We start from the raw sequence: 9804 nt of genomic DNA, 5'->3' as shown, positions 1-9804 counted from the left end.
TGACACCCTAGACGCATAGGTACGTATACACTGCACTACTAACGCCTAGCCCACCTAAGCAGCGCAATGCCTGGTAAAGCCTGGTACTCCATCCCTGGAATCCTTGGCCGATTAGCTGCTGAAGGGGAATATTGGATACCGCCGTTGGTACCGGGGACTGGAGCCTTTGAAGGTCTTGGCGACGGGCGCTAATTGTCCCCTGTAAAGTGGGTACAAAGTACTTGAGCCGCTGCGAGATGCTTAGACCCGTGTAACCGTGGGACCGCGGGACCGCAACCTCGCCGAAAAAAAAAAAAATCAAATCAAATCGGAAAGAGGTTGCAAAATAAGGTTAATAACCTTGAATTAATTGGCAAGCTTACCTGTACCTACCTTTTATTCACATTCACATTCACATTCACATTATTGTGGTAATATCTATTTTATATATATGCGTTTTCCTCTCCCGCACTTTCCCTTGCTTCAAAATTCCATCAACTACCTTTATCTACTTCATCTACTTTCCGACCACTTTATCTGTTCTTAATACCTCCCAATAATTCACTTATTTCCCAACATGCTACTCCAAGTCGATTGATTAATCGACCATTCACGATAGTCTTCAGCCACTCATTATCTGATAACCCACCTCGATTAACGCCAGTGCGTTTAGCCAGTGCGTGGATCTGATATGGTGGGTAGGATTACAAGACTTAATTACCTGGCAAGGAATCGAGTACATGCCACCTCTTCTCCCTTCGATTTTACATCCAGCAAACTTCTACCACCTCTATTTTTTTCTTATTTTTGTTTTTCCGTATTAGGCAAGCAGGGAAAAGATGGAGACATATCGCGGATACGTACGAACGCCCGCAGACGCAATCAAACTCTTTGAAGCTTGCAGGCTGGGCTTACTGCCTCGAGTACAGAGACGATTGTCGGAGAAAGAACGACAATCCATCACATCTGGCTCAGTTTTTGTATGGGATGAGAGGGAAGCCGGTATGCGCAGGTGGACCGATGGGAAATCTTGGAGTGCGAGTAGGGTGTCTGGCAGTTTTCTCACATACAGAGAGATGGAGGGTAAAAGAGGCACTACATTTGGTACAACACGACGAAGTAACGGAAGGACACCTGATAGCGGCCGAGTCAGTGAAGACGACCAGGATGGCGAGCCGGATGGTTATAGATACAAGGCGGATGGTCTGATGAAGCAGTCCTTCAGCATAACGACGTCGGCGGGCCAGCACCTCCACTTGATCTCATATTATTCCCGACCACACGCAGGAGCCGGCGATTTGCTTCAGCCAACTACGGACCCCCAACTTCGACATATTATCCCTGTAAAGGGCATGTATCCTGAATCAAGCATTCACGAGACAAACCCACCTGCTTTAACAAGGACACCTATGCAGCCGTACACTACTCACAATAGCAGTCTTGAGCAGCCACCCTATAACTATCCCGGTGCTTGGAACACACATCCGTGGCAAAGCCAATGGCCACCCTCACCCAATCAGACTCCTCCCTTTATGTCAGGAAAGCTGACACCAGAGATGCGGGCCCAGATTCGGCCTCAACCGCAGCCTCCTCCTTCAAGGCCACATCAACTACCACATCAACTACCCCCGCCACCGCCAATGTCAGCACCTTCCGTCCAGCCTCCGATTTATTCCAAAGGTCTTACCTACGAGAGTGATCGACTACCTCGGCCTACTCTAGCCAGACACTACCCAGTACTCGGACGTCCCCCGAGCCTCTCTCCGCAATCCCGACACCTTCAAATTCAAGCTGCCCAGGCCGCGCAAGCCGCCCAGGCCGCGCAAGCCGCGAAAGCTGCGCAAGCCGTGCAGGCCGTTATAGATCCCCGCCTAGCAGCAACAAGCGCACGCAATCCACAGGGTCCACTCCCCGCGATACCTACAGCATCTCGAGGGTTGACACCCCCAAGAAATCGTTCTGTTTCACCGCCAAGGCAAATGACTTCGGAGGGCGTTAACGGCAATGCAAATAAAGCTAGCTTATCAGCGCTTCTCAACCGGACACCAGCTAACTCGGAACCAAATAGCGCAAACCCAGGTAGCAATAATAGCGCGAACAGTTCACCCCGAGCTCTCCCAGCGGGTGCATCTGGGGTACCAGCACCCGCGGATATGTTTAAGGAGGATAATAGGGCAATACAATCACTTAATCGCAAATTTTACCTTTGAGGACTCTTAGGGGGACCCTATGATGGGAATCTGGCTGGCATCGGTCAGGCGTTCAAAGGTTGCATTCAATGAGAGGGGCAGGGAGGGCCTAGTGTTTTCTTTGGTGGCATGAGTGTTTTTCTACTACATATCTGCTAACTAGGCATCCTTAGCAGGTCGGAGTTAGGGTTCAGCTTCACGACGGTCATGACAGAGCTCAAGTACTGTCTCGATATTAATTCAGCACTTTGTACAGTACGCCCCCTGAAATAATGTTACCTTTTCAGACGTGCACGATACAAAATAAGGCTTCTAATTGTGAATAGAGCAAGGCCCTTTAAAACGGCTCAACTATTATACCAGGGTAGTTTAGTTTTGCATTGTTTACCGCTGGTTTCTCATCCACTTCGTAGACTTCGTACGTAAGTGCCGTTTGAAATCTGGTCCTCGCCGAGGCCAGGGGGGAGAATTGCAGGGATTGGAGATCGGCATGGTAGACACGATATCCCCCTGTAACGCATCCTGTTTATTCTTGCCTGGTTCTACCTATGTACATACATACTATGTACATATATGCTTACCTTGTATACTACATGTATGGTTGCAGGCCAAAGTAAAACGACACTGTCAGGTACCGCTAAAATAGGTTAGATAGCCCGCCTATACCAGATCAATACTAATTCTATCCAAAGCCTACATATTTAGTATACGATAATCCATGTTGGTTGGCTATGAGGTTAAATAAGGTTAATCAATTTAAACTTAAACTCGTCTGTTTATGACAACAAGCAATGGGCTAGCTTAGGTACCTGGCTATGTGGATGTTTTCGGCCACCAGCTTGACTTGGGAAAATATGCGTGTTTCTATTACTTATCTGGAGCAGTCATCGGACCATACTCGTGCTGTAATTGTCTGATACTCTCGTAGTTCCCGTGGCACTGGGGTCCTTTTTTAGCACGGACGGCGGGACGACGGTGGGGGAGCTTGAAGTTTTGTTTCATTTTCTTCTTCTTCTTCGTATGTTCCATTTTGGCTGGCAGGACTAGTGTAGATTGTACTTGGGATAGGTACTTCGGGATATGTGGTTCGTCCCACAATCGAGACAGAACTTAAAACCAACAATGTGGGTAAAAAGACGGTTGGATGTAACCATGTAACGGATCTAAAAGCGTTCCAGAATACCTTATCTTATGTAAGGTTATTTCGCATTTCTATCTCAATAGGGTCATCTTCCCCGTCACTAGTGACTAAGAGCGACAGGGATTCGGGTAATGGATTTCCCACCCCTTAACATTAGATTTCGAGAAGGTTAAGCTTAGCGCTGCCGATCAACGGCGATGACGTTAGGGCTTCGTGTGACCTAAGAGGTACATATGCTAGGTACACTGCAATATACACAGTACCTAGCCAACGGAAGTAGCCAACGGAAGTAGCAATTAAGTTTAGCTCCGCCGCCCCCTTAAAGCTAGAAACTTTACTGCGAATAAGCTAGTAACGGCATATGCCTTTTGTTTTAGTTTATCTTATTTTGGAATTGTAATTGGCACGGTCCTTTATTTGATACATAATCTCGTATCGTACAACACGTGTAATAACAATCTCCGATAGGCATTCCGGGGACCACCCAGGTTAAGGATATTTGGAATCATGGGGGCCGTTGGCTAAGCCTTCTCCCACGTGCGATTACATGCAGTACACCGCGCAGATAATGACATTCCACGTGACGTGACGCGAAGGAAGCAAACGGATCGCGTCGTCTAGCTACCTTTACCTATGTACTTACACGTGAGCTAGATAAGTAAATAATATGTAGGTACCTACCTAGGTATTATTTATTACAGATAACCAGGTACCTAGGTACCTAATATATATCTACGATCTTGCTCGAATTAGGTAACTTAGTTTCGAAATACGTAACCTATTATTAAGTAAATGCTGGGAACTGCCGAGTAACGAGAAAAAAAAGGAGGTTGGAAGTGAAGACGGGACATATGTACGGCAAATATGTACGTATATCGACAAGGGTTGACGATGCATCGCGTTGTGGATTCAACACATCGTCCCCCTAATCGACTTAAATGTGCCGGATCAGCGCAGTGCAGCGTGCGCATGTATAAATTATACAAACCTTGATATATCCCGTGCTCAGTACACGGCGCACGCAGATCTTGTACGTATATATGAAAAATATGACAATATAAGTTCCACTACGCCTCACTGCCTCGTATGAGGCCTAAGTTTAAAAGGTTTAGACTTATAACTTCTATCGAATCTGAGGCTCAGCGCGGTTTTCGCTCATTTAGTGAAATAGTTAATGTGTTATGTGGGAAACGTTAATATATAATATAATATAACTAGGCGAGGTAAATACTTGCGTTTTAATGAGATCATACCCATATAGCCTTTGAAGAAACGAACGATATTACTGTTGGACCGGAAACAAGTAGGTATTCTATGGAGGCGTTCACTCCTAATGCGCGTAGAGCCAACGAGGCGGGATGTACATACCGACCCAGCTAGCTAGGACGGAGTTAGAGCACCGGGAATTTTCACAGCTTAATACGTGTGATAGTTTTTAAAAATCGCAAAGTAGGGGAACTCTGATATGCTACTCCGATGGTAGCATACGAATTCGAATTAGAAAAAAACCCCCCGTCTGTACAAGCTCCCGCGATATAAGTGTATATTACCAAGGTCTGCGGGTTATATACGGCTATCTAAATAACTACCTTGATGCGTTTTCTATGTTTTGGTTTACGGGCTAAAAACCCCTACTGATATTAAAGTAGTTTACGGTTCTGTCTTTCTTTAGCAAAAGTTGTGGCTTATTAGGCTTGTTTCTTTGAACCGACATCGACAACTACTCCAGATTTCGCCCCGAGAACACTAACGTTCAACTACGTACTAAAAGTCGTGCGTAAAAGTCTCAATGTAGTATGTGCTTGAAGTATATTAAGCCTAACTGTGGTATTTTTATTCACATTCTCTATTCTAAACTACTCGCTCCTTTCAAAACCCAATACTCGACGGGGTTGCCACTCATCACACACACACACACATATATATATATATATATAAAGAGGGAGAGAGAGAGAGAGAGAGATTAAACCAAGGTGTGAAAGAGAAAAGAGAATATTTAAGATCTCAGTCTAAAATCTAGTATATACTGCAACTCCCGTCCTAGCTTCAATACCAGAGAAGTTAGACACAGCCTTTCCTCTTTTCATTTATGACTTTGCCATATTTGTATTATCCCGCCTTCTTCCCATTGGAACCCCTCGTATCCTATGGGGGTATATGTCATGAATAGGGGCTAAATATCTAATTTAGACTGTACGACACCCTCGTAACAGAGTAACTACTGTAGTTATTGCACCAGACGATAAACAAAACCAGCCGTGGTTGACATATGGTGTACTTCAAAAGCAGCCTGTTAAAGAAGAACTAAACCAGAAGATAGATGTCCCACTCGGCGTATATTGCTCTATACGAGGCCGCAAATAGTCCCCAGCATCGTATAATTCACACATGCGGTTACAGCACCAAGCAAACCCGATAGATGATTTTCTTTCTTTTGATGTCCCTTTACCTACTTTCTCTATTTTAGGAAATTTTGCGAGAACAGGGATCAACTATACTGTAGGTGGGCACAGCACACATCACAGACGCCGTTGAAAGGATCCGGACCCGGATCCATCTCAGGGATGTCCCCGCTTTCTTCCTGCGAAGTTTAAACAGAGCCGCGAAGGAATGCATATAAAGCGTGACTGAGTGCAGGCAGAGTACCTAAACGCCCATCTGGGATCCCTCCTAACAAGGCGTAGGTACTTTACTCCAAAGTCTTGCGATTGTTCCCTACCTAGGTACCTAAGGCGTATGACCTGCTAGAACTTAGGAACTGGCTTTACCCTAGCCCCTTGGCATATAATTCATCGATGCGTGTCAGGGACCAATATACGCCCATCTGGGGCCCTATGTTCGTCTGTGAATAGGCGGATAGAAGGGTTAGGGTTAGTAGTAAGACGGGCCCCTAGTGATATAAGTGGACACTTGTTTCTGTTGCTGGTGATATGGGAACTTCTTGAACCAACGGATGGGCTAATGGAAATAATAGCTATCTGGGTTAGGGATACGATACCTTAACTATAGAGATGACTTAGATGTTGGAATGAATCGATTCTGGCTATAACTCTAGATTTGGTGACATACTTAAGTGTGCTAATATTTTAATTTGCTACTGTAATGCCTATCTTATGTATATGATAATATATGCTAGCGACTTAATTAAGTTTAACGTGAAGTATACTGGGATAGTCTCGGGAACCGATTTATAAAAGTCTTGAAGTATATGATAGCTGGGTAACTATTTTTACTACTAGATTTCTTCTTCACCTAGGGAATTTTTGTGGTCTTCGATAGGGGTGGGCTGACTGTCAACACTGTCCCATTTCGCAATAAATAGTTAGTCTAGAACGACGAAGTTCATGGTAATAGACCGAGAATCATTTATTGTACTGTTTAACTTTTATATGTTATACTCGAGTTTATTCTGTATGGTGATGTTTCAGACGCTAGAGCGGATCTCAAGGACAAGGAAAACAGCGCATGTTAGCTAGCGCTATACCAACATGACACCTGCCACCTACTGGAGGATGGCAAACTATAAGGTCTACCCAAAGCATTGCCGGTTATAGTAATTGTAGTCAAGGGCGTTAAGGACACCGGCTAAATGAACTCCAGTGGCCAGGACGACCAGGACGTGAAATATCTGGTGTGATGATCCATATATATCGAATAATCCCGGGCTGATACTCTCAGGGAACCTCGTCTGTACGGTCCATCACGGTCTAGTTAGTGACATAGATCCTCTTGTTCCTATCTATTGTGAGAATACCTAAAGTGGAGGGGGGTATTCCGAAACAGAATAGTATTAATAAATAGACATAGGAGGGCTAGTAATTGACCTACGGCATATATAATGGCTCCGATGAGAAACAATCCCCCTTCAGCTAGGTAGTAAGGTAGGCCAGATTGCTTCATCATCTGTGTGAAGCCGAACATGACGATCCCGTGGATAATAGGGGCCAATCCAGATAGCCCCGTGCATACGAATGTGAGCAGGCGTAAGGTGCGCCACTTTGGGCCCTGAAACGTGGGTGCTAACACGATAATTATGGATATTGAGGCAAGAGACCCTATCTGCAAACCAGTACAGAGATAACTCGTTAGTTTAATTCCAAATAAAGCTGTGTCATATTAGGTGCTTGGTATTTGGTCGTTTCCATTGGTCCACTAACGGTCGAAGGTTTGATCAGAGCAGCGGACTGAAAATGATTGTTACTTGCCATAGACCAATAAATCTTTCTTTCCAACGTCTCGCACCAGAAACCAACGTAGACGCCCGAGATGAGAGACCCTAGTATTAGCAAAATGATGCCGACAAAGTCAAGACGCAACCACAGAGCTTCTACTTCTCGAGAATGGCACATTAGCGTATGGTAAGCGCTAGAGAGACCGAGGCATGCCGTTGCGGAAAGTAATAGTACTGCGACGACACCGGCATCGTCGCTACTGCGGTGCTGTAGGCGCGAGACTAGATAAGCTAGGCCACTTATGAGGAGAGCTATTGCTGGCACTAGGTGCGTAAAGATGTTCACTGTCTCATTGTGTAGGTATAGCCAACTTCCGAAGCAGACTCTCGCCGAGTGAGAGACGGGTCGGTAGCCTCGTCGGACATATGGGTTGTCCTGGTACCAGTCTGGGATTTCATCGTATAGGGCTAAGGGATGGCTGTGTTTATCCTGCCGTGTCTCGCTTTGGGAACTCCTCGTCGAAACATCTGCGCTGTCACAGTTCGGTTGCTGCTTCTCGTCTGAAGATGTAGTAGCGGACCAATTAGACCAATTTGGCGTAATGTTGACCTCTTCTGATAGCGGCGGCATCATGACCTGCTCGTCCTTGAACATGCGGCATAATAAACATAGAAAAGAGCGTCTTCCCCTATCCCTTCTTCGTATTGTATTTCAAAATATTTTAGGGGAGATATTCCCAAATCCCAAATCGCTTGATTTGCATGTGCGGAGTAAAAGGGCGGGGTCGACGATCTTGTCCTATTGCTTGTAATTTGCCAGCTTCTGTCGAGAGCTAGATCACCGAAATACCGGGGGACCTGGAACCAGAAATTCCATTAGGATGCCAGGATGCCAAAATGCCTCAAATTGTCAATAAGTACGGTATTATGTATTAACAGCAATGACATCATCATATGAAGGAGAACGAACCCCTTTTTTGATCTAGTGTGGGGCATCACAACGCTTGTTGAATTTCCGAAGACCTCGGATGGATACGAGACGAGGAGAGCAACCCAGAATTTCTCGGCATCGTTTACACCTGATAGGCTTCTTTGCTGGCTATAGGCTATAACCCACCGAAAACATCGGGATATCCTGATAGAAATTGAAGTAACGACGCGCAACATAAGTGAAGCTATACCCAAAATTATAATTGAAGACATCAATAAATGTATGAGTTCTCCATGTTAGCCATCTAAAAGATGGTCAAGTCCTTGACTGATTACATTAGCAGAAACACGACACAAGCTCACTAGAGCCCTTCTGCTGTTAATGGAACGACAATTCAACAAGACTGTTGCTCAAAAGAGACTGAATAAAAAAATAAAATTTGAATGAGTTGGGTATAATTGCCGCAATGCAAAAAATCCGTACTCAACATACCTTGAAAAATATCTCTGGCTGTCATGAAATTCCTTGTCGCTAGGCCTAGATCAAGTGGCAGATTGCTCGAACTGAATCACATTTTGAGATAGCAGTGCCGTCGGTATGAGCAGTACGCATAAATGTAGCGTAGTTTCTGAATGATTTGCTGAGAATTCAACTATAATTCCAGTTCGATATCTGCTATTTGGAGTTGTAGGTGGGCATCGGAAGATTGCTAAAGGCTGAGCACTGCCCATTTCCTTGGCTTTAAAAAGAGCTTCCTCGATCCGCCATCCATTTCCGTGAAGGGAACTATGTGTAGGTAATATCTCGGTCCCAACCCGGAGTTGCTGAAAGATTAAAATATCAATCAGATATGCCGATAGTTGGTTGCGAGAATGATAATTCGTTTACTGTAGGGCTTGAAACCGCACGAGGCCGTCCTAGTTAGTCGTACTTCCGTATTGTGACGGGCGCATCTGTATTTAAGTCCAGTATATCAATTTGCACCATCTCCGTTTCTGTGGCTGCTTGAAGTATTAGCACCTGGTAGCACCTGGTACTTGATGCTTATCCAATATGGTTCGTCCAATGATGCCAGAGATGAGATGATAACCACAATAGGAGGTTGAAGGCATGGGACCGTTTTATAGTCATCGTCAATAGTTCAGACCTTCCTAAAAAAGTCCATAGAATTTGCTGCTTCATACCCGAAACTTGTCAAGAACGTTGTCGCAATGTCTTTAACGTGGTTATGCCTCTGTTGATTAGCCCCTAAGATGGATCGATACTGGAAATTTGCACCGAGCAAGTCCTTTCTTGTTGATGTAACACTTGTGCTGGTAGGCCTTTGTGATAGAATGTCCGCAAGTCAGCCGTAAATTTGACAGGATGTCGTGGTCATGCTCGGTAGCTGAAA

At 45.0% G+C, this 9804-nt stretch overlaps 3 protein-coding genes across 3 annotated transcripts; 1 reads left to right on the top strand and 2 right to left on the bottom strand.

Moving 5' to 3' along the window:
- Nucleotides 1-310: 310 nt before the first annotated feature.
- On the top strand, nt 311-2833 carry F5Y00DRAFT_249604 (Gti1/Pac2 family-domain-containing protein). The gene is made up of 2 exons (XM_048009623.1): nt 311-2423; nt 2495-2833. The coding sequence occupies exon 1, from the start codon at nt 819-821 to the stop codon at nt 2187-2189; it is 1371 nt and encodes a 456-aa protein (XP_047859999.1). The 5' UTR covers nt 311-818; the 3' UTR covers nt 2190-2423; nt 2495-2833.
- Nucleotides 2834-6610: 3777 nt separating this feature from the next.
- On the bottom strand, nt 6611-8805 carry F5Y00DRAFT_249602 (HlyIII-domain-containing protein). Its single transcript, XM_048009622.1, has 3 exons — nt 7515-8805; nt 7138-7368; nt 6611-6997 (listed from the first exon to the last, which is right to left on the bottom strand). Exons 1-3 carry the CDS (start codon nt 8133-8135, stop codon nt 6839-6841), a joined length of 1011 nt encoding a protein of 336 aa, XP_047859998.1. The 5' UTR covers nt 8136-8805; the 3' UTR covers nt 6611-6838.
- F5Y00DRAFT_212293 (uncharacterized protein) lies at nt 8246-8805 on the bottom strand. The gene has a single exon (XM_048005527.1). The coding sequence runs from the start codon at nt 8681-8683 to the stop codon at nt 8357-8359; it is 327 nt and encodes a 108-aa protein (XP_047859997.1). The 5' UTR covers nt 8684-8805; the 3' UTR covers nt 8246-8356.
- Nucleotides 8806-9804: the final 999 nt, after the last annotated feature.

The sequence above is a fragment of the Daldinia vernicosa genome (assembly GCF_022497035.1).
Source record: "Daldinia vernicosa strain CBS 139.73 unplaced genomic scaffold F5Y00scaffold_86, whole genome shotgun sequence".
Taxonomy (NCBI): domain Eukaryota; kingdom Fungi; phylum Ascomycota; class Sordariomycetes; order Xylariales; family Hypoxylaceae; genus Daldinia; species Daldinia vernicosa.
The sequence above is the reverse complement of the archived record's forward strand: the minus strand, read 5'-3'. Positions and strand labels throughout refer to the sequence as shown.

Bases quoted from the DNA above. Each gene is read 5' to 3' on its own strand.
- F5Y00DRAFT_212293 (XM_048005527.1), bottom strand. From the start codon at position 8,683: ATGTCTTCAATTATAATTTTGGGTATAGCTTCACTTATGTTGCGCGTC.
- F5Y00DRAFT_249604 (XM_048009623.1), top strand. From the start codon at position 819: ATGGAGACATATCGCGGATACGTACGAACGCCCGCAGACGCAATCAAA.
- F5Y00DRAFT_249602 (XM_048009622.1), bottom strand. From the start codon at position 8,135: ATGTTCAAGGACGAGCAGGTCATGATGCCGCCGCTATCAGAAGAGGTC. The intron at 7,369-7,514 runs GCAAGTAACAAT...ACTGGTTTGCAG, and splicing joins GAAAGATTTATTGGTCTATG to ATAGGGTCTCTTGCCTCAAT. The intron at 6,998-7,137 runs GTAGGTCAATTA...TGGACCGTACAG, and splicing joins TCGGAGCCATTATATATGCC to ACGAGGTTCCCTGAGAGTAT.